The 26,192-nt window shown below is 34.3% G+C and overlaps 5 protein-coding genes and 2 pseudogenes across 16 annotated transcripts; 4 read left to right on the plus strand and 3 right to left on the minus strand.

Annotated features, from left to right (window-relative positions):
• Positions 1 to 376: 376 nt before the first annotated feature.
• Positions 377 to 1,924, minus strand: LOC143581932 (V-type proton ATPase subunit F). Its single transcript, XM_077064614.1, has 4 exons — positions 1,815 to 1,924; positions 1,183 to 1,264; positions 880 to 962; positions 377 to 757 (listed from the first exon to the last, which is right to left on the minus strand). Exons 1-4 carry the CDS (start codon positions 1,875 to 1,877, stop codon positions 593 to 595), a joined length of 393 nt encoding a protein of 130 aa, XP_076920729.1. The 5' UTR covers positions 1,878 to 1,924; the 3' UTR covers positions 377 to 592.
• Positions 1,925 to 4,593: 2,669 nt separating this feature from the next.
• LOC143581920 (peroxisome biogenesis protein 19-2-like) lies at positions 4,594 to 7,719 on the minus strand. Of its 2 annotated transcripts, none has more exons than XM_077064594.1 (5): positions 7,558 to 7,719; positions 7,429 to 7,477; positions 5,842 to 6,130; positions 4,879 to 5,195; positions 4,594 to 4,770 (listed from the first exon to the last, which is right to left on the minus strand). In XM_077064594.1, exons 1-5 carry the CDS (start codon positions 7,595 to 7,597, stop codon positions 4,725 to 4,727), a joined length of 741 nt encoding a protein of 246 aa, XP_076920709.1. In that variant the 5' UTR covers positions 7,598 to 7,719; the 3' UTR covers positions 4,594 to 4,724. The 2 variants fall into 2 exon arrangements, with proteins under 2 accessions (XP_076920709.1, XP_076920710.1); XM_077064595.1 differs by having other exon boundaries at positions 5,842 to 6,127; positions 7,558 to 7,717.
• A 1,480-nt stretch (positions 7,720 to 9,199) lies between these two features.
• Positions 9,200 to 13,177, plus strand: LOC143581921 (asparagine--tRNA ligase, chloroplastic/mitochondrial-like; annotated as a pseudogene). The gene is made up of 15 exons (XR_013143900.1): positions 9,200 to 9,673; positions 10,369 to 10,437; positions 10,555 to 10,665; positions 10,754 to 10,858; positions 10,959 to 11,096; positions 11,191 to 11,271; positions 11,351 to 11,426; positions 11,522 to 11,590; positions 11,695 to 11,769; positions 11,918 to 12,001; positions 12,180 to 12,266; positions 12,348 to 12,443; positions 12,519 to 12,593; positions 12,668 to 12,794; positions 12,914 to 13,177. The product of XR_013143900.1 is annotated as an asparagine--tRNA ligase, chloroplastic/mitochondrial-like (transcript).
• A 4,254-nt stretch (positions 13,178 to 17,431) lies between these two features.
• On the plus strand, positions 17,432 to 18,187 carry LOC143581934 (protein DMP2 pseudogene; annotated as a pseudogene).
• Positions 18,188 to 19,673: 1,486 nt separating this feature from the next.
• LOC143581927 (uncharacterized) lies at positions 19,674 to 20,540 on the plus strand. Its single transcript, XM_077064610.1, has 2 exons — positions 19,674 to 19,881; positions 19,984 to 20,540. The coding sequence occupies exons 1-2, from the start codon at positions 19,674 to 19,676 to the stop codon at positions 20,538 to 20,540; spliced, it is 765 nt and encodes a 254-aa protein (XP_076920725.1).
• A 217-nt stretch (positions 20,541 to 20,757) lies between these two features.
• LOC143581922 (putative pentatricopeptide repeat-containing protein At5g47460) lies at positions 20,758 to 22,634 on the plus strand. Its single transcript, XM_077064597.1, has one exon. The coding sequence runs from the start codon at positions 20,772 to 20,774 to the stop codon at positions 22,455 to 22,457; it is 1,686 nt and encodes a 561-aa protein (XP_076920712.1). The 5' UTR covers positions 20,758 to 20,771; the 3' UTR covers positions 22,458 to 22,634.
• On the minus strand, positions 22,601 to 25,946 carry LOC143581923 (protein NONRESPONDING TO OXYLIPINS 2, mitochondrial-like). 10 transcript variants are annotated; one of them, XR_013143902.1, is made up of 4 exons: positions 25,731 to 25,946; positions 24,435 to 24,553; positions 23,675 to 23,739; positions 22,601 to 22,820 (listed from the first exon to the last, which is right to left on the minus strand). XR_013143902.1 is itself a non-coding variant. In XM_077064602.1 (3 exons), the coding sequence occupies exons 1-3, from the start codon at positions 25,880 to 25,882 to the stop codon at positions 22,795 to 22,797; spliced, it is 297 nt and encodes a 98-aa protein (XP_076920717.1). In that variant the 5' UTR covers positions 25,883 to 25,946; the 3' UTR covers positions 22,601 to 22,794. The 10 variants fall into 10 exon arrangements, 8 of the variants coding, with proteins under 8 accessions (XP_076920717.1, XP_076920714.1, XP_076920718.1 ...); XR_013143901.1 differs by having other exon boundaries at positions 24,382 to 24,553; XM_077064602.1 differs by lacking the exon at positions 23,675 to 23,739.
• Positions 25,947 to 26,192: the final 246 nt, after the last annotated feature.

Here is a 26,192-nt window from a genome sequence, read left to right on the forward strand (position 1 = left end):
CCCGAACCGGTTCCGGTTCGGTTCCACCAGTTAGGTTCCGGAACCGGTTTTTTTGTGCACCTCTAGTGGTGGTTGTAGGAGATTAGTGAAAATTTAAGTGGGTTTTTAAGATTAATTAAGTGGGTTTTTAAAATTAAATTAAATGGGTTTTCAATATTAAGGTAGTAGACTAAAATACCCTCTATCCTAGCCTTCTTAGGAAAAAACAAACTTCTTATTTAAACCTTTTAGAAACTTCAATCAGGCTACTTAACTTCATTAACTAACAATATTTATAGCCTCAACAATATGAAAAACTGATAAACCTCACTTGTTTTCTAACATATGTAATTATTTTATTTAAATACTTATGAAAGATATTCCAGTAAGAAACAGTAAAAAAAATCAAAATAATAAATACAAAACCTGTTCAAAATCATCCAACAAACATGATATAAAGCCATCTAGATCAATCCACAGCCTGATCTTTTTAACCACAGATACATAAAAGATAACATTTTTTTATTGTTGCAAGAATTTGAATTCAAAATAATCTTATAGTGCTTAGATAGCCAACCAAACAACTTGATGCTGAAGAAAAGTGATTAACCGATTAACGCCTATCGGAGGCAACAGATTCAGTTGAGAAGAGGTACTTGACACGCGATAGGACAGAATCATGTGCAGGATCATACGGGTGGTCCTTTGAAGGAATCTCCAAAATAGCTGGAACTGGTTTGTTGTAGCTGTCGACTAAGAACCGTATCATATTTGCAACCTGTAATAATAAAAACATTGCAGTAAAGACCAAGCAACCGTGTCATAGTTGCAACCGAATCATTATGAGTAAACCGAATTCAGTAGTGACTGTTTTTATAACTAAGTGACGTGATTACTTACATATTGACTGATCAAGACTATCGCCACGTCATCTCGTGTGGTGAATTCCTTGAATGCATCCTCAATTTGTTTAACGGTTGTTTCTGAAACAATATGATACAATGTTTTCAAGTAAGCAAAGTGACTCTTTTGATTAACAAAACACGAATAAGAGTTTTAACAGAAATTTAGTTTTTGGGTGTGACTCAAAATGATCTTTTATCAACACTCATAGATCGAAAATCAATGTGATTAAATGTGTCTAGATGGCATCAGAAAACTTTAATGGAAAATTTAAAAAAATGTTGAAAGAAGGAATAATACTTGAATCAACAATGAGGTAATTCGTCTTCCTCCTCAAGTCAACGTTACCAACTCCAGCAAGTAAAAATCCAGTTACAGTATCCTGCATAAGATATAAATCGTTACAACTTAAAACTTTGCAAAAATATCCAAAAACATGGAGCGTTACTTGAATTTCCCAAGAAAACGAAATCACCAGCAGCCAAAACCAAAAAAATAAAAATAAATAAAGTTTATTATTACTAACCAAGAAAACATGGCAAATACAGCGTATATAATATAAATATTACATAATGTATCTCATATTATCTTGAAAGTCATCAAAAAGCATAAAAAGAAAGTTTTGATGTACAGGATTAATCTTGAAAAACCAGTCAAATAAACGCATATCAATTAGAAGAATTATACAAATTATGAGTTTGTGTTTAAAAAAATCATAATAAGATATGATCAAGCTAGTTCAATTCATCTCAATTGGAGAATTTTATTCTCTCTTCGCTGCATATATATATATATATATATATATATATATATCTCAAAGTCAAAGGGATGAAATATATACACTTCATCTAGGAACTAAAAATATAAATAAGCAAAGAATAGAGTGAAAAATCTTGGTAAAATGTAAACAGAGAAGTAGATATTAATATTACCTCATCTGCAATCATAGCAATGAGTGCTGAGTTATTAGTAGGAATTTGAGCTCGGCCCGCCATTTGAGATGCAAGATAAAACTACATGAAATAAACAAATGTTAACAAAGCAGATGATAAACATGGAATGCGTATGTGACTACACAAATACCTAACAATATGTGCTTTCTCATCTTCCTTTGATCACACACTTTCCATTCTTATAATATATCATTATATTGATCCATTAAAAAATAATTGAGACCACTAATTAGTAATAATGCACAACTTGAAGTTAAGAACAAATTTGATCAAGCATCATGTCTATCGTAAACAATAACAATTCAACATGCTACCTCATATCATAAATGATGAAAAACAACTATGACAGGAAGAAATTAGGGCTCAATTCTATTCAGCATGATTTTCCAGAAGTTAGGGTTGTAAACGAACTGAACCAAACGAGGCCTCATGATCTTTCGTTAAGCTTTTATCGGACAAATAACTGAACGAAATTTCTTGCCCGTGTTCATTCATTAAGGAAATACCATGTTTGTGAACGGTTCACAAACACAGACAATGTTTTATTTGATTTGGCTAACCGAAAATGATCAGTGTCAACGGTTAGAAAAAGTCATTACAAAGTATTAAAAACCTTCAATGAACAAACAAAATTAACGGACACATTATCAAACGTTTACGAACACAATTAAACGAAATTTTTTGTTCATGCTCGTTTAATCACATATTAAACAAACGAACAAAAACGAATACTCGGTTTGTTTACAGCCATACCAGAATTAAGAAGTGAGCAGAATATTACAAGGTGTTTTTTATGATTGATGAAATTAGGGATTCAACAAACAGTGTGATCTATTCAATAATTAATCGATTGCACCGGCAATTATAAATCCTAAGATCTCTATCATAATCTAAATTCTAGGGTTTCTGTGTTGTAATTGAATCTGTAGGCTAAAACATAATAATAAGAACCAGATCGAAATGAATTCGATTCATATTACTGTTCGCATACATCGATCTTAATCGAATCAGCAGATGAGTGTGTGAGAAATAAAGATCATACATACCTGGTGATGGTTTCTACAGAGCAATCGTAGTGATGAGATTTTATTATGTGAAAATTTTTATTTATTTTGGGGCTGCTTAATTTCTACAGATCGAAAAATATATTTAATATTATTTTATAATAATAATAATAATAATAATAATAAATCAAACCGGTTTAAAACCAATTATGTAGAAACATGTTTGGAACCGATTGAAACCGTAAGTTCGGAACTGGTTTGTAATTTTCTTCACCGAAACCGGTTCCAAACCGGTTAACTGAATCTAAATCGGTCAAAACCCCAACTGAAACCGGTCGTAAGCTGGTCAAGAAACCAGTTTCAACCCAGACCGAAACCTATCATAAACCGATTTTGACTTTTGTTTACCAAACCAAGTTGGTTTCAATCCAAACAGATTTTAATTTTTAAACCGGTTTGTGCACATCTAACTGTATGTTACGATCAGGCGAGTTGTATGTTGTAAAAGCATAACACGGTTAGTCTAGTCATAACGAGAGGAGCTTTTTTTTTCTGAGTTCAACTTTCGACGTGAAAGCAGGTATTCATTTACAAGAGAGAGATGTTCTAGTCTTTTCTCTCAAGGTTGCTACACCAACTATATCGATGTTCGTGATCGTGACACAATATGAGCATGTCGTTCAAACGTGCGAAGTAACCGTTGGTACATAGGTTAGTTGTCAAGCCTTGTTTCTCACATGTCGCACACTCACACCCCGCCCTATTTGGACTAATTCGAGCTAGGTCGGTTACGAATTATATCCGGAATTATTCTCTCTCCAAAGAAAGAATATGAGGTTATTTGTATGTGATAATTTTGGAAAAAAAAAATTGGTTTAATAAAACCAAACCTACTTAGTTTTGTTTGTCATTTCTTAAAACCATAGATAACATTTGACTATCTATAAAGTGTTAAAATTGTCTCTATGATAGACCGTTTTAGTTACACAAGGGTGGTGGGTGGGTGGGGGGGGGGGGTTGGGGGGGGGGGGCTTGTCACGTAGGACTCAAGCTCACCTAGACACTTCGGGGTGCGAGTAGGGAGTGAGCATTCCGTGAGTATACAAAGTGATAAAATTTGATAAATTTAGCAAACCAATTGCATGGAGACACCTAGCTAATTTTTTTTATAATACTACATACTTGATATTTAAAAGGAAAATCCACTCACTAGGTTTAATACGTTGTTAGTAAACTGTAAAAGTAGTCATTCATCACTCACTAGGTGTAACACATTGTTAGTTAAAGCTTGTTGTTTCCATGACGCCTACATAACCGGGCTCACTCCTCGCCATCTAACAGGCTAACAAGTATAACAATTCTATAAACCTATGAGTCTATAAATTTTCAGACTTATTCTTCGTTGTATGGTACATGGACGGCTACAACTTTCTCATATCACACCAGATCGCCTGGCCAAAAACACACACCAGCAACAAGCTTCCCATAGCCCACAAATAGACATCATATCAGACACAAACACAGCCACAACCACAAACAAAACACCAACCGAATTGAGGGTAGCTGTGGACGCTTGTTGGTTGATTGTTTATGACAAGCAGTATCGCATTGCCACAATTGCGATTAGACTGTAATAACAATCAACACCACTTTAAATTTGAGAAACAGTTTGACTTAAAAGGTCAAAGCATGCCTCTCACAACGTGGTACTGTTTGTCATAAATCATCGATTGTCCTCGGCCTCAAAAGAAACATACAAAAACATGATCGAATGGCAATTGAAATAAAAAGTCAAATTTCCAATTCAAAACAACTTTATTTTCTTGATAATCTAATAAGAAACAATACATCAAATGTAATAAACGACAGTACCGATATCCTTATCTCACATTATACAACAGTTCTCTTGAGAACCAGACATTTCAGGCGATCTGCAAGCCAATAGATCACAAGTCAGATCACATTAAATAAAAAAATTACCAATAAAAATATTTAACAAATTGAATAGTAAACAAGAAATGAAAAAAGTAACTACTCACAGTTGACCAAGAGCAGATATATCAAAGTCAGGAGCGAGTTCTTTGACAATATCATTAGGGGGTTGACCACATTCTTGCATTTTTTGCATGAGCTCAATGATCTTGTTGAAATTGCTCGGCTCAGTCTCATAGACCACGTTTAAATCCTTAATGAGCTCATGTTGATGAACATAACGGTTGTATTCCTCTTGGCTTAGTTTTGATTTATTATCTTCTAACCATTTCGGGTATCTTTCTCCAATTTCTTTCATGGGCTCATGAAGAACTTCTTTTGACAAAAGTTGCTGCATCATGGTCTCTACTATAGACTCCATATCCTACCAAAGTGGCAGATATAATATTGAGTAAATATATTACAGTTTTCGTACTTTATGTATGTACGAAATTTCACTTTTCATCCTTAAACTAAGAAAATAACATAAATCACCCTTTATGTTCATAGGTTGTCACAGAAAGGAGACGACTGCACATGAGAGCATTTTGGTCTTTTGACCCCAAAAGGTCTATTTTAACGATTCCTAGATGATCAAATAAATTTCATCCACAAGGCGCTCTTTATTGTTTTGTTACTTTCGTATAAAGAGGCAAATTAGATATGCAACTAATAACAAAGTTAGCGCAAAATATTTAAAAAATCACAAATATCAAGAAACAGCTTATTTCATAACAAACCATGCGTCAAATATTTAGATATTATATTATTTGGTGACAATCGAGGTTTTATACATTAAGAATACACTTCAGTCAACTTCCGACATGTTTAACTGACCCGTTAGAGATGACATATTTTGAGGTATTTTTTAAAGTCATAATTTATCTCGAAATGGGCCCTAGTAGTTGCTTGTTTCTTTAAACAATTTTTAATCTTTATCCATTTGGCGAGTTACAGATAAAACATTCGTGAATCAACCCATTCAAAAGTAATTGAGTAAAAATTTGCCACCCCAACAGTATTAAAAGTACCTGAGATTTTGCAAGTTCCTTGAAGTGCTTAACCAAATCCTCCATCATTTGGTCATCACCCAATCCATCAACACCACCTGGCTTCAATCCCGCTATAGACTCCAACCCCTTTACGGTCTCCCGAGTTTGCTCTCTCAACTTATTAAGAGTCTCTGAAGCATTTGACTCCTTCGGTGCCACCTTCTTCTTTCCTTTGCTCTTGCTTCTTAAATCAGGCAGACCCAGCCCTAATCCTTGAACCTCACTAGGTAATGAAGACGCCTCTTCTTTGTTCCCTCCACCATCTCTACTTCAATTATTAAATGAAATACAGAAAGAAAGCAAACCCTTAATTATTTATAGCTCAACCCAAACAGAAAGCATAAAAAACTTCATACACACAAGAATCACAGTTTTGTTTCTTTAAATGCAACATACATGTACAGATGTACTGATGCCACCTAAATTTGGTTTTACAAAGCACGCATAGGCAGCGCTTCCATCTACAAAAAAACATGGGGCGTGCAAATAGCGCATAAAAGTCGACCTAAGGCGCAGTCTTGACGCGCGCCTTTCGTGCGGGAGAAGGTTTTGTGAAACAGAATGTTATGCATATAGGTTCTTTATATATTAATTCTTATATAGTGCTTACTTATGTCTAAATTTTGAGTAACTGACGCCAAAAACCTATGATATTAAATAGATAAAAACTGTGCCTCAGTTTTAGACCCTGTCACCTTGGTGCGCCTCATGCACTTTAAAGAGAAAATAACCAAAATTAACTTTTTTGACGAAGCAGCTAAACAAAATAGACTTTGGCTTTCAGCCTTCATCACAATAGACATATCCAAAATGGCCAATCAAGAGATGACAAACAGAATATACAAACTAACACAGCTAAAATTCAGCCGACCCAAAAACTCATTGTTAAATACAAAGGGGTGCACACAATAGCCATTCAGACTTAAAGAAATTTAGGTGGAAGCTGGGATTTAGCTCGTGCTTTTATATCCGCCAGCTAAATTTCGCCCCCGCATTACACATGCATCTTTTTAATTCGTTTTCTTGTGTGCCCCATTGGACTTTTAAGGTTATTTGTGCCAGCTACATTCCAGCTGTCTTAGCTGCCACTTCCTATTTATCATCTATCGGATGGCTGGTTTTAACATGTCTACTTTGGCTAAGGCTGAAAATCAAAGTTTATTTTGTCAAGTTGTATGGTCAAGAAAGCCTATCTTGGACAGTTTCCCCTTTTATAAAACCAAGCTCCTAAATAAATAGTTAACCGATACATAGTGATATAAAACATTACGTCGTCTTGAGCATAACTTAAAGTAGAATAATCCACCTTTAGAACATACTTTCAACAAATAAGTAGTGATTCTGGACTAAAAAGTGTCAACCATGATTCATTTATTTAGCAATGAATTCCACAAAATTCCAAAATCAAAGCCCTTGCAAAGTGTATATTGAAACATATGCAAAAATGAAAGCTTGTTTGCAAAATATTATCCAATAATAGTTCACAACTTCACATGTCAAATCACTCTTATCAAATATCTAAAAATTGTATGTTTATACACAATTAACCACAAAACAAGTACAAACCTTTGGGAAGAAGAAGCAAGATTTAGGGTTTGGAAATCGTCCAAAGCACCTAATTGATTAGATTAAACACACAATTAATCAATTAATTAGTAGAAATGAACAAAATTAAAGTTAGTTTGATGCACTTACTGTCTAGAAGTTGGTCTAATTCATCTGAGTGGTCGGCCATGGTTTACTCTCTCTCTCTATAAACGCTTTTTTCTCTCTCTCTAAAAAAGAAAAAGATTCTGATTATGGAATTTGGGGGAAATCTTGATTGGGGAGAGTGGTGACGTCGCCCGACGGGATATTTTCACATAAGATATTATATAGTTGTGAGCAGGCTCTGTCCGGTTTGGTTTGTAAATGAGTCAAGCAACGAGCAAAAGTCTTCTCGGTTCGATTCAGCTCGAATGTATTTAATTTATTTTATATATAATTATATAGAAAAAAAAATAAAAATATATTGACAAAACACATAAATATAAATATATACAATTGTTTAGCCCTTTAAAAATTTTCCGGCATTTTTATGGTTTCGTTTGTTCGCTTCAAGTTTTCAGAATACCAGAAGTTTGTTTACGTGTTCATTATATCTCACGTCACACTTATTTTTCATAAATATACAACTTATTACACATTGTCTAACAACTACTAATTTGTTTACAAAATATATTATTACAATCTTTAAACTTGTTTCTTATTGAAAGTTTTTAAAAACATAATTGAAAATATACATATATAAAATATGAAAAATAATTAACAAGAAATAAACAAGTTGAGCATGCGCAGAGCTTGAAAAACAACTCATGAGCCAAGCTCGGTCATTAGAGATAGATATCAAAACAAGACAAACTCGAGCTCGTCTTGTCTAGCTTGCAAACGCTATTTAAAAAACAAGATAAAGTTTATGGACTATAGAAAGAGAGATGAATTTCTATAATGATCATGTTATCGTGATTCAGGAATACTTTTGTCGACAAAACCGAATTAAGATTATCATTAGTTAATGTGTAAGTATGAATTAATATCGTCAATATCACATGCAAGTATGGAATATTATCAACACCATATGATAGTTTGAATTAGAGGTGTGCGTGGTGTGGTTCAGTGCGGTTATTTACTAATACCGAACCAAAAACCAAACTTTCGGTTTTATGATTTTTTAAAACCGTCGCTTTCGGTTTTTTTGGTTCGGTTCGATTTTGGACGTGGTTTGTTTGGTTTTGCTAATCGAGCCAAAACATTTTGTGCAAAAAAAAAACAGTTGACCCAAGATATTGAAATTGGGCATTATTTTTTTTCCTTTAAACTAATGAATAATATAATATTGAATATTGGGGCTTCAAATATTAAAAGCTAAGAAAAGATACATTTAAAATCAAAATAAAAAATCAAAACTAAAAGTACTAGTATTATTAGCTATTAACCACAAATATATTTGTTAATAACCATATGTTAAAACTAAACCAATGGTCATCGGTATATTTTGTTTTAATGGTTACGGTTAAGATATTTTGGTTATTTCAATTTTTTGGTTATTTCGGTTCGGTTTTTTCGGTTCTTAACAAAATACAAAACCGAACCCAAACCAACATTTCGGTGTTTGCTAAAGTTCAAAACCGAACTGTCGGTTTCTAATTTGGTTTGGCTTTTTCGGTTCGGTATATTTGATTTTATCGGTTTCGATTCAATTTTTTCGGTTTTGTGCCGACCCTTGGTTTAAATTATTAAAATTCATTTTTTTAATTAAAAAATAAAAAAAATAAAAAAACTAAAAAAGAGATGCAAAATATGGGCCAAAAATCCTTTATGCGGTAAACCACAAGCAGCTCAGATAGACATACATACAGGTCAGCAGTGAAGTAAACCAATGGCTACGGCGGCGTTGTCACCGGCCACCGCATCCCTCCGCCTGAAACCCTTCTCATCCACTGTACGCTTCCTATCCTTCTACAACAACCACAAACCAAAACCTAACAACAGCATATTCCATTTCATCACCACTCCTCATCACCCGCTTAAACTCCCCAACCGCTTTAACGGCTTTGTAACTACCAGCCGATGCTTCTCCACGGCGTCCGTAACGTCGAACGAGGTTGTTGAGAAGTTGAAAACAGAATCTGTTGGTGAGTTCCGTAAGCGGTTGAGGATAGGTGATATTAAAGGTGGGGAGAGTGAGGGTTTGGATAAGTTAGGGCAGACGTTAACCGTTAAGGGATGGGTTCGAACGCTTCGGGTTCAAAGCAGTGTTACTTTCATTGAGGTAACTAACTAACTAATTGCTGAATTGTTTGTTAATTCATTGAGACTTTGTTTAGTTTAAGGTAAAAGTTAACTGGACTTAAGTGAATATGATTAACCGATCATTTTGCGTCTTCGTTTCAACTGAAATCGAACTGAATTTTGTATGTTTATGTTTTTCCAAATTTCAGCTTTGAACATTTAAATATATGTTGTTGCATAACTGTGCTTGGAGCCTTGGAACCGGCATATTTCAACTTAGAAGCTTTGTAATTGAGCTCGGGAAGACTATAATCGAATCAGTTTCAACTAGAACAAAAGAAAAAAAATTACATTGGACCAAAACCAACCTATAGCCGACGGTTAAACGGCCTATGGTTAACCGATCATTCCGTTATGGTTATGGTTTAGCTCCCATAACCGAACCAAACCGACTTTGAACACCGCTGTTTTAAGCAGTAGATGATATTATATGTGCTCATTTTGGTATTGTTAGGGCCCCTGTTATAAATAAAAGGCTAAATTACAATATAGTCTCAAACCTATTACCTTAGGAATGCAAACTTGATATGATTTGCTGCAAACTATATATACGCTACATCTGATTAAAGATTTAAAAAATTGGTACCTTTTTGTTAGAATAAGTTATAACCATGTAAGGTAAATTACATCTATATGTATTTGGTAGATAGTTAATTAGTGATGCATTCAGTGCAGGTGAATGATGGTTCATGCGTTTCAAACATGCAATGTGTGATTGATTCAGATGCTGAAGGTTATGATCAGGTAACATATCGAAACCATATAGAAAAGAAAAAGAAGAAACATTTGGCACTTGATTTCCAAAATTTCCCATTTTTATTTATCACATAATATATTCTTCATGTACTGAGTTGTTGATAGGTTGAGAATGGTTTTATAACAACGGGTGCATCAGTCTGTGTACAAGGAGTTGTGGTACCTAGTCAAGGAAAGAAGCAAAAAATAGAGTTGAAAATTAGCAAACTTGTTACGGTATATATTTGACACATCATTAAAATATATTTGTACCAAGTTATTTGTAAAAAAAAAATTATGATCAGATTTTTTGATTCACTTGTAGGTTGGTAAAAGTGATCCATCGTTTCCCATTCAGAAGAAGAAGGTCACCCGAGAATTTTTAAGAAGTAAGGCACATCTGCGTCCTAGAACAAACACGTTTGGTGCGGTATGATTTTATCATGTAATGGTAATTGGTTTAGTAGAATATTAGTTGTGTTCGTTTTATTATGCTGATTAAACTTGTTTAATATTTGTTTTAACTTTAGGTAGCAAGGGTTAGAAATGCTTTAGCCTATGCTACACACAAATTCTTTCAAGAAAGCGGGTTCGTTTGGGTCGCAAGTCCTATTATTACCGCTTCAGATTGTGAAGGTGCTGGCGATCAGTTTTGTGTAACCACATTGGTATGTACCTTATGTATTTTTCATTTTTGTAACATTATTTTATTAGTCAGTTCAATTTTATTTTACTTCTTGATCTTAATTGTTGTGGTAACAGATACCTACTTCCAAAGAAGTTGTTAATTCTCGGGCTGATGCCATTCCAAGAACAGAAAATGGCTTAATTGATTGGTCACAAGTGAGTCTCGCTTTTTTCTTCATTTTTAAATGTATTTTTAGATTTAATTTAATTCATGAGTTGTTTTCTGATTTGACAGGATTTTTTTGAAAAACCAGCGTTCTTGACAGTCTGGTCAACTCAATGGTGAAACATATGCGACTGCTCTTTCTGATGTACATCTTTCTTCATATGATAACAAAGTTTTTGAATCCGATTAATGAATGCGGTTATTTTATTATTTACAAAAACATTGAAAATTTACTTTCAGGTGTATACATTTGGTCCTACATTCCGAGCAGAAAATTCCAACACATCTAGACATTTAGCTGAATTTTGGGTATTCTTTTGGTTTTTCTCTATAACCATTTGAGTTTTGTATTTTACATTACAGAATTAAAGAATGCGTTTTTTGTTTTTTAATTTTCTATTTATATTTTGAAGATGATTGAACCCGAGCTTGCATTTGCGGACTTGAATGATGACATGGCATGTGCCACTGCCAATCTACAGTATGTCGTATGTTACTTCATCGACCCTTGATAGCTAGTAAATTACCGTATAACCCCTCTGCCCTGAAAAAAGTTTTATTGTCTAAAGGTGTCATATTAAAATTCCACTTTAGAAGCTTTGATATAAACTTAATATGTAATTTTCCACATTTTAGGTGAAACATGTTCTTGAAAATTGCAAGGAAGATATGGATTTCTTCAATAACTGGATTGAGAAAGGAATCATTGACCGCTTGAGTGTATGTTTGTTTGTGCAACTTATAATCATCCATCTGTAAATTATAATTTATTGTTTTCACTGTTATATATGCCTACATCCCACCCTCCCCAGACCCTACTTATAGCTTTGCTATTGGCGGGACTACACTGGGTATGATTGATTGATTGATATGTATAACTTGTGATTTTGTTCAACAGGATGTTGTTGACAAAAGCTTTGTGCGAATGAATTACACAGATGCAGTTGACCTGCTTCTAAAATCAAAGAAGAAATTTGAATTTCCGGTACTTAATTTTAATTTTGTTATGTACATCTTAAAGTTGCCAAATACTTTGCTTTTGAGAGTCAAACCTGTTATATTGTAGGTGAAATGGGGATGTGACTTGCAAAGTGTGCATGAACGTTATATAACCGAGGAGGCTTTTAACGGATGTCCTGTTATTATAACCGACTACCCAAAGGCATGATCTTTCCCCTACTGTACGAAAGTTAAAACTATTACCAGTTAATAAGTGGCTGTTTTTGAAAACATTCAGGATATCAAGGCGTTCTACATGCGACTAAATGATGATGGGAAACCCGTTGCGGCCATGGATATGCTGGTCCCACGGGTAATATTATTTGCATTCATTTAATACCATGTTCCTAATAACTTCTTAGTTATTAAATTTTTTTTGTCTGTTAGGTTGGTGAGCTTATTGGTGGGAGTCAAAGGGAAGAACGTCTCGATTTTTTGGAAGCCCGCTTAAATGAACTCAACCTCAATAAGGAGAGCTTTTGGTGGTATTTGGATCTTCGGCGTTATGGTACAGGTCAGCATTGTTTTTCTTTTAAAATTTTATAAAAGTTAGTTTCTTGAAATCAGCCTGTTGTATGCTCATACAAGTGTCAATGTTAAGTGAATAAAACATAATTGCTTTGTCCTATGCAGTTCCACACGCGGGATTTGGATTAGGTTTTGAAAGGCTTGTGCAATTTGCAACTGGAGTCGATAACATTCGGGACACGATTCCATTCCCCCGAGCACCTAGTTCAGCTGAATTTTAGGTTCATTTTTATCCAGGAAACACGTTTTTTCTCATTGTAACTTCTTCATATGCAAATTTAGACATAAAAGGGATGGTTCTTTTATCATAAGCATATTCAATTGTTTATTACAACTTATTTTTAATTATTCATTACAAATTTAGTTGTATACATGCATGATTGCAGTTATATTAGTTACATATTTTGACTTACGAACATCTTGAAGGGTGGCTTATTTCATTGATAACAAAACAGTAAACTGTACACTTTAAACCAAAACTTATTACTATGCAAGTGATTATGCTATATAAAACATTAGAAACCAGAAACAAGGGGTGCAAACGAGCCAACTGCTTGCGAGCTACTCGAGCTTGGTCTATAAAAAATCTCAAAATGTGCAGTGTTTTCGAGCCCAAGCCTCAAACAAAGCTCGTTTAGCTGTCGGGTTTGAGCTCTAGGCTTTAGTCTTGTATGGAAAGCTTGTTTAGATTTGTCGAGCCTTGAATATTTTTGAGTTTTAAACACCCCCCCCCCCTGGACTTATGTGTATTAACTTAATACTTCACAGCCGAGCTTAATGTCACGAACCAAATATTTGAAGATCGAGATGCTTTATTTGTGTTGTAACGCTTGGGTTTGTTGGCTCGTCCCGGACTTCATTGGGCACGGCCTCAGCGGGACGAGCTGTTGCCGCTAGCCTGATGAGTTTAAGGCAGGACGAAACCAGCAAGCCCTGATCATGAGCGGACCGATTGGCTGGCCTTCGGGCGCCACACTGAGTCAAAGGGATAGCTCCGTGACATTAAGCTCGTTTAGGGTTTTTCTCAAAGTAAACATTTTAAAAAAATGTAGATAAGTTAATTGATAAATAATAAATGAGTACATAACAGCTCACGAGTCAAACTCGTACTTTAAAAAAGGAGCTCTAAACAAGTCGAGTTGGGGCTTGGCTTTGCTCGTTTACACCCATACTAGAGACCATATTAAACTTGGTTTCTAAAGTTTAACATTATCAAGATCATCACCATTAGGAATACATAATCATGCGTACCTAAATAGATATTCCAACATATCGGTATCTAGTGAATATATCATTTTACGTTTAATATTGTCGGACTCCATTATCGATTTAAATTCGCAATTTAACAAAACTATGTAATTACTTGTCGTGTTCATTCTAATCTATCTAAAATAATCAAAAATAGCAATAATCATCCTTATCCTTTGATAATTAATGCCATCCCCTTAAAGAGAAACATTAGACTTTTTGTCAAAACCAATTTTAATGAATTTGATACGTAAAATAGTGGTACATTACATAATTAAATAAATAAAGAGAAGCATGCGTTTCGTTCTTGTGATATGTTCAAATTTACCTATCTACATATTCTAATAAAGTAAAATAATTGTGATACGTGTAAGTTAATACCTAAGCCTCACAATCTTTTTCCCTCCAAAAACTAAGATCTTAATTGACCATAATAAATGTCCACATTCACTTTCCTTTTTTCATTTTATTTATATTATATTTATACATTTTTATAAAAATAGATATTTACATATTATTTAACTATACATTCCAAAATACTTGGTGAAATGCAAACATTAACAACAAACCATGTTTGTTAAAGATTGAAAATAATATATAATTTCAAATGTTATCATTAAATATTTTTCTATGTATATTGTTGAAGATTATACATAAAAAGAAACTCGAACATGCTTTCATTTTACAAAGTAATTTTTTTAATTATTAGATCATAAATCTATGCTTAAAAGTTGATCCATTTATAAAATCAATTTATTTATCTATTATTATTATTATTATTTTAAATTGTCATATAAATTTATAAATTTTAAATATATGCTTTAAATCTATCAATATATTTTTTGGTTAACTTAGTAACTATATATTTCTTCAGTTAATTTAGTAAATATATATCAATCATTTTCATATATAACAAAGTTTATCATATTTAATTTCTTAGTTTTTTTTATCAAGGATTGTTTCGGGTTTTGTGGAACCGAAATTTGGTTTTTACAGTAAAATTTAATTTGATAGATAGATTGTTTGGTACATGCTAACTACATCTGGGTTAAAAATTTTTATTGGTAAAAAATGAGAAATTTAAGTATTTTTAAATTTTGAGAATATTAATAGATTTATCATCACATTTGTTATGGGTTCAACGTGTTGACTTGAAATGTCAAACATATGAAAGTTAAAATTTTAAGCATGACTTGGGTTCAAATTTATTCTCAAGAACATTTTTGAAAAAAATTAAAAGGTTATGGATTTAGTAAATTGACTATTTTTCCCTCGACTATTGAAATTTAAGAATAAATTGTGAACACTTAAGACATGCTACCCTCAGTCATATCAATGCTTCTAACTTGTATCAAATTTGAAGCATTTGTGTTTGAATTAATTTTTTCTTCAATAGTGATCCAAACATTGTATGAGAAATATGTCATGCAACACTATCCTCAAATGAATCAAAATAATCACAAAATTAAATGAGTCAACATGTTATTTTTTGTGTTGTCAAACTTATCAAAATCTTTTTCATGGTTTATCTCAGAGAAACATAGTTTTTAAAGAACAACTGTCGTTATAATTTTAATGTTCTCATTTCCTTCTATGGGTTGCAAATTCATAAATATATCAATAAAGGTAACATTCCTTTAGTATTTAGGCTGAATGGCCAAAACTACTATTGTATGAGAAGTCCTCTTCCTGCATTATTTCAATTATACATACATGATACTGACAATGAAAGTTTCAATAAAAAGAGCGTTCTCAGGTACGTTTTTGAGCATGCATTTTTTTATTAAGTTTATTTAAAAAATCATTTTGTGATATAAATAAAATCAATTTATATATACATAATATAGACACAAGCATAGATGTAATACATTTTTTCATATACGTTATGTAATTATTTTCTTACTTGTAATTTTATTATTTGGATAATCCCGTGTGTTACATGGGCTCTAAAACTAGTTTGTTATATTAGTCTAAAAGCTTAAAATTTATCTTTTCGTTGTAAATTTCGTCCATCTCATTAACATATTTTGGACTGAAATAACAAATGTAACAAACCAAATGAACGAAAATTGTAACGAAATGAAACTCTATGAACAAACATAACAAAATTTTAAACTTTTGAACTAAAATAGCAAATTTAATAAAGCATTGAGACGATAACCACACTTTAATCGTAAATAAAACTGCCAACATATTTTCCCAAACAACTGCATAATTCAATATAAAAAATATAAATTTGTAAAACTACCGAACATATAAAAAATATATTTGTAAAACAGCACAACATATTTTCTAAAAATGGAGTACGACACAGCATTAAAAATAATATACAAATATAAATTAATATATTATATTATCAACTCCCTCAACTTGGAGTAAACCTAATATACTTTTTAATGACGGAAGACCATCACAAAGTTTTGTTGAAACGTGTGGCGGTTAATTCGGTTAAACTTAGGGGTTGTTTGAGATTTCTTATTTTACCTCCTTTTAATTTATTTAAGACATAAGTTATAAGTTACAAAGTTGTAACTTATACCTTATACATTCACAAAATCTAACTTTTTCAAACACCTTATAACTTATAACCCCTAAGTTATAAGAAGCTATAATAAGGAACCTCAAACACCCTCTAGCTGAAACTTTGTCGGCTATCTACGATAATATGGTTATTGCTGACTACTTGATTAGTGTTAACCGTCCATGTAGGCATGTCAACTTAACCGTAGTAATTTGGTTGGTTAAATTGTTATGCTTTTTAGGTTTCTGGTTAACCCAAAAAACTCAATTAAAGTATACTGCGTTCTAAATACCATATATCAGGTATAGTCTTTCAATTCACATTTCACAAGGGGCATCGATATCGAACTAGTTTCAAACCTTTTAACTTGTGTCAATGTTTATTCAGATTTCACTTTGATATTAAATAAACCCACTTAATCAAAATCCCTTAATAACACTAAAACTCTACCAATGATTTTATTTTATTTTTTAATATTTAAACCTCTTTCGTTATTACAAAAACCAGGTGAAAAGGTCCTTCACCATAATTACACGTAATACATTAAGATATATGTTCAACTTTGTAACGTTGAAAAACACCTTTTATCTTAATTATAAAGAAGCAGCATACCTTTAATTATTTTTAGTAAGACTTGTATAAACCTTAGAAGAACCGTTTGTTAATTGAAGAGTAGAAGTAACCCATTGCCACATCATCCTACTTCTAATCTAAGCATGTCCCACATATAATAAACATGCTTATATATACATGCACTTATACACACACCTCAATAAGTTTCACAACCTATATTTCTTTATACCAGGTTTTATTTAAATTTGCTATTTCAGTTCAAAAGTTAAAATACGATGAAAATGGCCACCACGACCATAAAAGACAAGACATTCTCTGGCGTCGGAAACCTAATAAAACTCCTTCCGACTGCGACCGTCTTCACATTCCAGTTCCTACACCCGGTCCTAACGAACAACGGCCACTGCTCGACCGTCAACAAATACCTCTCCGCGGCCCTCATCACCGTCTGCGGCCTCTCATGCATATTCTCCTCATTCACAGACAGCTACGAAGACGAAGACGGCACTACCCATTATGGGGTAGCCACCCCGAATGGGTTCTGGCCGTCTCCGTCTCCGTCTGACTCTGTGGATGTCTCGAAATATAAGCTTAGGATCGGGGACTTTGTGCATGCGGCTTTTGCCGCGGTGGTTTTTGCAGTGGTAGCATTGCTGGATGATAATACTGTCCAGTGTTTTTACCCCGGGTTCGAGACGAATGAGAAGACGTTGATGATGGTGATCCCGCCTGTGATCGGGACGATTTCGGGTTCGGTGTTTGTGGTGTTTCCGAATACTCGGCATGGAATTGGGTACCCATCATCATCTTCAAGCAGCCAGAGCTAAGTGACCAAATGAAACATGCATGCATAATATTAATATTATGTATAGGTTTCATGCTTAAAGAAGGAGACATGCATGTTGTTTAATACTATGTTATTATGTTTGGGTTTGAAGTGTGACATAAATTTTTAAATTTTAATTTCAGGATATTCTGTTTGATGTATTTGATGAATATGGGATAGGTTCGGTTCGGTTATGAAACAAAACTGAATGATAACCAAAGTTGTATTCAAGTCCTAGTGTATTAGTGATGTCTTGTTTTATTAATTGGTAAAGTCTTGCAATAATCCTATATATAAGATTATCATCAAAAGTTTAAAACCAATATCCATCACTAATGAAAACAATCACTAAACAAATCTAACATAAAAGTAATAACTAAAATGTAATACTTTAAAAATAGTAAAAAAAAAATATCCGTTGTCAGAGATTTTTGTTCTTGTGGCAGGACTGGCAACACAACGACTGTTAAGTGACAACTGAAAGTATGGTTCCCGGAGGAACCCCAAAGCCAACTCTGAAGTTTGCGTGCTTACGATTAAGACAACATAGTCTAGCTAGAGTGGGGTAAGGGAGCTCTCCAAATTAAAGAGTGTGACGACCTATACACAAATATAAAGTCGTTCTAAAGAAAAAAGATAGCCTCTTGATGGAATGTCCATCGATGAAACGTGTGTATCAGACCATCAGTGAAATCCTTACTTACACCCGTCACCTCATGGTTTATCAATCGTAATTCAAATAACGTACAAGATGCATATTAAGATTGCTTATGTCATATTACTCATATCTCAATCGTAATTCAAATAACATACAAGATGCATATTAAGATTACTTAAGTCATATTACTAATTATATGCCAATCATAATAATTCAAATAACGTACAAGATCATACTAAGATTACTTAGTCATTATCTGTATAACCACTTTTATATAATTTTTTAAAACCTAAAGCCCTCACTCACGTATATGATATAATAACTTGTGCGTTATTTTAAAAATTAAAAGGTCAATTATGGGTTGTGTATTCACTTTAACTCACGTATCTGACATAATAAGTAATATTAAAATGCATCTTGTACGTTATTTTAAAAACCGAAAGGCCAATTTTGTAAGTAACTCCAATATGCATTAGCGTGATATCTGATATGGTCAACTATGTATATACATCATACACAAATAAGATAACTACTCGTGTGAACTTCACGGGCGACCCAACTATTTTGATGGCCTAAAGCGTATAAAAATCGAGACTCTTAATAGATGAATTCACATAATTTATAATTTTTCCTTTAAATTTCATCGAGCAATTTTCGTGTATCGTATATATACTTACAAAATTTTCAATTTTTGTTTTAGAATATAATACAAGTCAAAGGAGTACAAGTGAGAGATATATATGTGTGTGTGAAGAAATAAATTAGAAATAAAGTGAATAAAAGATGACCAAAGAAACAACTACAACAAAATTCATAAGAGAGTCGAACATGAATTAAATTAATTTCGACTAAGACGATGGGGGTTAGGTTAGTGTCCTCTCAAAGAGTCAAATTTAGCCCTTTTATCAAAATGATGGTGACCCTTTAAACTTTAAAGTAGAAAATGATAGTTTTTGAAAAAAGATTAGCTATTCATCACATGCTTAGATCTTGGTCATCTATTCCCAACAACAAACGATTAAATGACACATGGGATAGAATGGTAAAGATTGAAAAATCATTGGCAACCGCTCAGGCTTCGTTAACCGGAACTATCAAAGGGCATGTGGGTAATGGGTTTAATATTCTGTTTTGGTTGGATGCTTGGTTAACCGATGATACTTTGAAAAACCGGTTCCCTACTTTGTTCTCGTTAGAAGGGGTGAAGTCTTGTGTGGTGGTTGATCGTGTTAAAGTTAATGATGGAAGTTATTCGATAAAAATGGAATTGGAAAACTAAGCCCCTGTATGAGGAAGCGGTAACCAAACTAATGGCATTGTTAAATTTGCTTTATTATTTCAGTTTTAAGGGTGGGAAGACAACTGGGTGTGGGGTGGTGATGCTTCAGGGTCTTTCTCAGTTGCTTCGATGAAGAAGTTACTTTATAGGGTTGATCCTCCTTGCCCTAAGAGTATCTTAAAATTGAATAATTGGGTTCCGATGAAGGTGAACGTGATTGTTTGGCGGGCCCTTCAGAACCGTCTCCCAAATAGCGATAATCTGATAAAAAGAAAAATGTTTTTTGGTCCAGATATATATAGTAATTGTCTTGCGGCAGAGGAATCGCTCGACCAAATTTTTACATCTTGCTATGTCGCAACTATGGTGTGGCAAAGAATTGGAAAGTGGTGTAGTATTCAACCGTTTCAGGTTAAAGGAGTCCAAGACTTAATTGAGGTTGTAAAACTGATTCCAGGCACGGGGCATAAAAGAAAATTGGTATATTCCGTTGTTATGGTGGCCATTTGGTGCTTATGGAAGGTTAGAAACGAGTACATTTTCGAAAACAAGCCGGTGAAGATTGTTAAAGAGCTTGGAGACATAAAGGTTTTGTCATTCAAAAGGAGTGACGGTGCAACTTGTTGACCGCTTACCTGCCTCTCTATTGTAATTGGATCATTTTATATGTTTACGGAATAGAAAAATTCCTACACATTAAACTTTTTGTTCAGTTTAACTTTCGCTTTTATTTCTTATGTTTTACGAGTTATTCCAATATAGGTGGTCGTTTACAACAATGCGGCAATGATGCTACTTGGCATGATTTTAGACCTCCATCGCAACGCGGGTGGCTTAATACTAGTTCTAAGGGACCTTATGAAGGTTTTTGCTGCAGTAACAAAATCATATTTACCAAACCATAAACATCTACAACACATTTTATATCCAAAACAATTCATAACCAGCACTGAATTCACCCAATTAAACCCTTTTAATTCTTATTCTAATAATGGTACCAAACCAAATGAATATGATCTGGTTCACAAGATCCGAGAATGCACGAATTCGGGTCTTTATAACCATGGGTTACAGCTTCATTGCTACGTTTTAAAATCTGAGTTAACTGCCAATGGGTTTATTTCATCTGCATTGATCAATTTCTATGTTAAAATGGACTTGGTAAAAGATGCCCACCAACTGTTTGATGAAATTCCTGAACCGGGTTTAGTTGCTTGGAACACATTGATCTCGGGGTATGTTCGTTCGGGGAAGTTTCGTCGGGGCTTGAGTTTGTTTCTTGAGCTAGAAAGGTCGGGAATTTGTTCGGATTCATACTCGTATACTGCGGTTTTAGCTGTTTGTGGACGGTTGAATTTTATATGGTTAGGTAAGTCTGTTCACTCCAAGGTTGTTAAATCTGGTGTGGAATGTAGTACATTTGTGTCTAATTGTTTGATTGATATGTATGGAAAATGTGAGGTTGTTGAAGACGCGATCAAGATTTTCAACGAAATGTGGTTTAAGGACACGTTTTCGTGGAACTCGGTGATTGATGCGTGCACTCGAAATGAAAGGATCGAGCAAGCAGTCGGGTTTTTGAATCAAATGCCTAACCCAGATACGATAACATATAACGAGATCATCACGGGCATTGCAAGGTTTGGTGACATGGAACAAGCCATTGAGATTCTGTTGACAATGCCGAACCCTAATTCATCTTCGTGGAACTCGATTCTAACCGGATACGTGAACCATAACAGTCCAAGAAATGCCCTTAAGGTGTTTAATTTAATGCACTCGAATGGGGTTCAAATGGACGAGTTCACGTTTTCAAGTATTTTAAGTGGTGTGGCGCGTGTTGGTGCATATACATCAGGGATTTTAATCCATTGTTGTGTTTTGAAGCTCGGTTTTGATGAATCAGTAGTCGTTGGAAGTGCTTTGATTGACATGTACTCTAAATGTGGGCAAGTAAACATAGCCGAATTCATTTTTGAATCGGTGCCCGACAAAAATTTAGTAACTTGGAACGCAATGATATCGGGATTTGCTCATAATGAGAATTCAAGTAAAGTGATTGAACTATTCAAGCAAATGAAACAAACAAAAGATATACACCCAGACGGGATCACGTTTTTGAATGTGTTATCGGCTTGTTGGCATAACAAGACGCCGTTAGAAGTTGCAATCCAATACTTTGAATCAATGATACACAGTTACAACATAGACCCAACGGTTGAGCATTGTTCTTGCATGATCAGGCTTATGGGTCATGAAGGTGAGGTTTGGAGAGCTGAAGGAATGATAAGCCAGCTCGGGTTTGAGTCGTGTGGGGGTGTTTGGAGGGCATTGCTTGCAGCTTGTGTCGATTGTGGGGATTTAAAAGTGGCTGAAACTGCAGCTAGAAAGGTGGTTGATCTTGAAGGTGACGGTGACTTTGTTTATGTTATGATGAATAATATTTATGCGCGATTTGGTAAGTGGGAGGATGCAGATGCCATGAGGAAGATGATGAGAGACAAAAAGGTGTCGAAAGAGGCCGGTTTTAGCTGGATTGAATGATAACTTAATACTATAGCTGATATGATATTAGTTTAACTTATAGTCAATCATTTGTATGTAGATTTTGGAATTTTCTATAAAACGCATTTGTTCATTTCGTTTCATTTAGCCTTAATTGAGCACATGTACAAAAACGAATGATATCACACAAAATAAGGTAAAATTAAGCCAAATAATTGGTGAAAACACGAGAGCAATCAACAAAAGAAACATCTTAAAGTTATGTGTAAACATCTTAATGCGAGACTTGTTCAGGCATCTATTATGAGCTGCAAAAATAACTGGGATGAATCACAAAACCTGCCTTCTTGTTCAATGATTTCGGTCTGCTAACGGGTCACCTTGGAACCGATAAACCTAGCTCTAGTTCAAACAAAAAGAACCCATATCAGATACGGATACGACCCTCTATGTAGTCATGTTACAATCAAATATTTCAAGATCATGCAAAAATTGATTTAAAAAGAATCTTGTTTTGAATCTATATAAATGGTTTCGACTTCCTAATACTTGTGAACATCAATAAACATTAATTATATATAATCCAAGTAGGGTTCCATCTTATTAGCACGATGAAGCAAGCCCGTCTCTAATAACAGCATAATGTATCACGTTCCATCAAATTCATCTGAGGAAAACGAGAATCTCGTGTTACTATAAATACTCTACTCTCATCATGAATGCAAATACTTATAGATTTATATTATTTCCGCAGTTATGTTGTTACAGGTTCAAATAACAAGGAGCCTACTTTCAAACAAATCACAGGGTTCAACAAACAGTTCACATTTCAAGATCATGACTTGAGCCCACCTCTACAAACAGCAAAACGTATCACGATCCATCAAATGCATCTGGGAAAACGAGAATTCTTGTTACTATATACTCTAGTTTCAGCTAATTAAGCACAAATACGCGTCTTGTTGCAACACATTCAAATTATAACTATCCAGGTATGTCACAAATAATATATGCATCTAATAGGTGTGCCACCACAAAACTACCATCAAAGTCAATGTATTGATAGAGTAAGTTTAAATTAACCAACAGAATGAACACTAAAGACTTCTAGTGAAATAAAGCTCTTATCAAATGTTTGTGCTTTTGCATATAATAGCAAATAAACAAGAGTCGAAAACACTCAAAAAGTTCCCCTCATTGACTTGGGCAGAGTTTAATAATAATCTTAAAACTTCTAATTTGGTAAATATTCATACTTAACACGAACACAGGTCTTGTAAATCCCACTTTATTTCTTTCATGCGTTGAGAAAATTATGTGCCTGCAGGAACCAAACTCCAGTCAGATACCTGATCAATGCATCCTCTCACACTCTAGATACTTAATCAACTCGGTAATGTGTTTCTACTTTCTCTGATGCATAATGACTTTAACCACACTTATTTCATAAAACAAACGTCTATTCTAGCATCTTTTGATTCCACATCAACCTAGAAAGCAATGGGACTTTTTCCCTGAACAAATTACTTACTTCTATAACATATATAATTATTATTTAAATAAACTAAACCACATTTACTAAGCTAATCTTTGACAAAAGATAAAAATTTACTAACTACTTACAAGCATACACTATCAATGCAGCACTAAAGCACTAAGCTTTGCACAGTAGAAATCTAATTCATACACGCTACTCTCATAATGCACATTTAATATAAACAATGAGAAAAGAAAAATGATGACTATCATCTTATATAGCCTTTAGGTTAAGACATGCAACACTCTTGTTTCATATAGCATGCACACACAAATATTTTCACATGCATCAAAGAATCATGTCTACAGCAATGCAATATCGCGATTCGTATCCGACAAACATGATACAGAAAGTGAGAAAACATACTATCATGAACACAAGCTATAGAAGCAACACACGGATCGCATGGGAGAAGTTGTGACTCACAGTAAAACAACACAAAACATATTAGAGGCCAGGAGAGGTACGGCAGAGTGTACCCTGTGAAAGAGATCTGCAACTCCTTGAACTAGTGCTCAAGCAGGATGTCAATCTTGCTGCAGCAACTGCATTATGTAGAGGCAATAGCGACTGCACGCATCCAAGTTCTGACGGGAACCTACCAAATACATCATCACAAACTCTTTAATATTGAGTATTTGCAAACTACTGATCGGCAGAAAACTATTCAAAATCTCTTAAATTAAATTCAACCACAACTAGAGATTCAAACGAGGCAAGCCGCTCATGAGCTACTCGATATTGGCTCGTTAAAGGCCCGAGTCGAGCTGAGTTTAAACGAGCTTGAGCCTAAAATTAAGCTTGTTTTGTAAACAAGCCCAAGCCCTAGTTTCACTTGCTGAGCTCGAGTCGGATCGTGTGCCTAAACGAGCCTATTACTTATAGATTTTTATATAATATGTTAAATATATAGCTTTAGAATAGTTTTATAAAATTATGATAAAATTGAGTAAATAACATATATTATGATGTGTGAGAAATAACTGAACTGTTAACCAAAAACCGACGAAACTGAACCAAAATTTACTGAAAACCGAGAAAACCGAATTAAATGAAAATTGGTTACCGGTTTTTCTGTACCCAACCGAAATTAACCGAACCGTACCATTCATACTTTCATATATTTCTAGCTTTTATATCTGCATTTCATTGATTTCATATTTTATAGCTCCATTTCATGTATTTCTAAGCAAAAATTTTAGCATAAACCAAACAAGTTAACCGAAAACCGATTGGTTAAGAAAACAAATTAACTGATGACTTCAGTTCGGTTATATTATGTTATCTATAAATAATAAATGAGCCGAGCTCACAATTAAAAGATAATTTTTTGGTGAAATTGCTTGTCATTTCAAATAAAAGGATCCAATTACAATAAAGAGGCAGGTAAGCGGGCAACAAGCTGCGCCGCCACCCCCTTTTGAATGGCAAAACTGATCCTACTGAAAATAAATTTATCGTTCTTTGGCGTCGTTGAGTTACTGTGCACGACCCGCTGAACTCTTTTTAGAAACGCAGCAGCATCGGGAGCAAGAGACCCAAATGTATCAAAAGCAAAAGGAATGAAGGCGTGTTGATTCTCCCCACACGCCTTCTCGTGCTTAGCAATTTTTCCTGCTTCTGCCTTTAACACGGCCCGCCTAGCAACAAACCCGGTGTCCCTAAGCCCGACAAGAGGGGACACCCCAGTAAGGTCCACACAAGCATGCTTCCCCCGGCCCAGTAAAGAGATTTAAACTCCCAACAAATGAACAACTAAAATCAAATGATTATACCTTGAGATTGAAAAGCGAGGAACAGGTGAGGCGGTCGGAAGAGAAAACTTTGGGGACGAAGGTGCAGATTTGGGAACAGAGGCGGACTTAAATGCTGATTTGAGATTTGAAATTGAAGCTTTATTCATGAATCTGTTGCATCTTGAAGCCATGGCCGATATCCTCAGATCTGAATATTGATTTCAATTGGATTGATTGATTGTTAGGGTTTAGGGTTTTATGAAGTCGCCTATGGGGTGTTATGTGCGGGTAAACGGTGTGCGGATAAGATCCGACCCGATTGAAGTGACACTAGGGGTGCAAACGTGCGAAGCTATACTCGAGTAGCTCGGATCGATAAAAGGCTCCAAATGAGCTGAGCCTTTTCGAGCTCTAGCTAAGCCTGGTCATCAAATAAAGCTTGTTTAGTGATCGAGCCAGAGTGTGAGCCTTTGATAGGAAGCTTGTTTAGACTCTTTGAGG

This window comes from Bidens hawaiensis, unplaced genomic scaffold (assembly GCF_021521415.1).
Source record: "Bidens hawaiensis isolate Kalapana, Puna unplaced genomic scaffold, B.hawaiensis_p1.1 tig00031258_1, whole genome shotgun sequence".
NCBI lineage: Eukaryota > Viridiplantae > Streptophyta > Magnoliopsida > Asterales > Asteraceae > Bidens > Bidens hawaiensis.

What these genes read in the sequence shown, in the direction of transcription:
- LOC143581932 (XM_077064614.1), bottom strand. Translation starts at nt 1,877, where the DNA reads ATGGCGGGCCGAGCTCAAATTCCTACTAATAACTCAGCACTCATTGCT. An exon ending in TTGCTATGATTGCAGATGAG is followed by an intron (nt 1,265 to 1,814) that starts GTAATATTAATA and finishes TATCTTATGCAG; the next exon opens with GATACTGTAACTGGATTTTT. An exon ending in TAGTCTTGATCAGTCAATAT is followed by an intron (nt 758 to 879) that starts GTAAGTAATCAC and finishes TTATTATTACAG; the next exon opens with GTTGCAAATATGATACGGTT.
- LOC143581920 (XM_077064594.1), bottom strand. Translation starts at nt 7,597, where the DNA reads ATGGCCGACCACTCAGATGAATTAGACCAACTTCTAGACA. An exon ending in ATTAGACCAACTTCTAGACA is followed by an intron (nt 7,478 to 7,557) that starts GTAAGTGCATCA and finishes CTAATCAATTAG; the next exon opens with GTGCTTTGGACGATTTCCAA. An exon ending in ATATCTGCTCTTGGTCAACT is followed by an intron (nt 4,771 to 4,878) that starts GTGAGTAGTTAC and finishes ATTGGCTTGCAG; the next exon opens with ATCGCCTGAAATGTCTGGTT.
- LOC143581927 (XM_077064610.1), top strand. Translation starts at nt 19,674, where the DNA reads ATGGTAAAGATTGAAAAATCATTGGCAACCGCTCAGGCTTCGTTAACC. An exon ending in TGTTAAAGTTAATGATGGAA is followed by an intron (nt 19,882 to 19,983) that starts GTTATTCGATAA and finishes TTCAGTTTTAAG; the next exon opens with GGTGGGAAGACAACTGGGTG.
- LOC143581922 (XM_077064597.1), top strand. Translation starts at nt 20,772, where the DNA reads ATGAAGGTTTTTGCTGCAGTAACAAAATCATATTTACCAAACCATAAA.
- LOC143581923 (XM_077064599.1), bottom strand. Translation starts at nt 25,882, where the DNA reads ATGGCTTCAAGATGCAACAGATTCATGAATAAAGCTTCAATTTCAAAT. An exon ending in CCTCGCTTTTCAATCTCAAG is followed by an intron (nt 24,554 to 25,730) that starts GTATAATCATTT and finishes TGTATTTGGTAG; the next exon opens with GTTCCCGTCAGAACTTGGAT.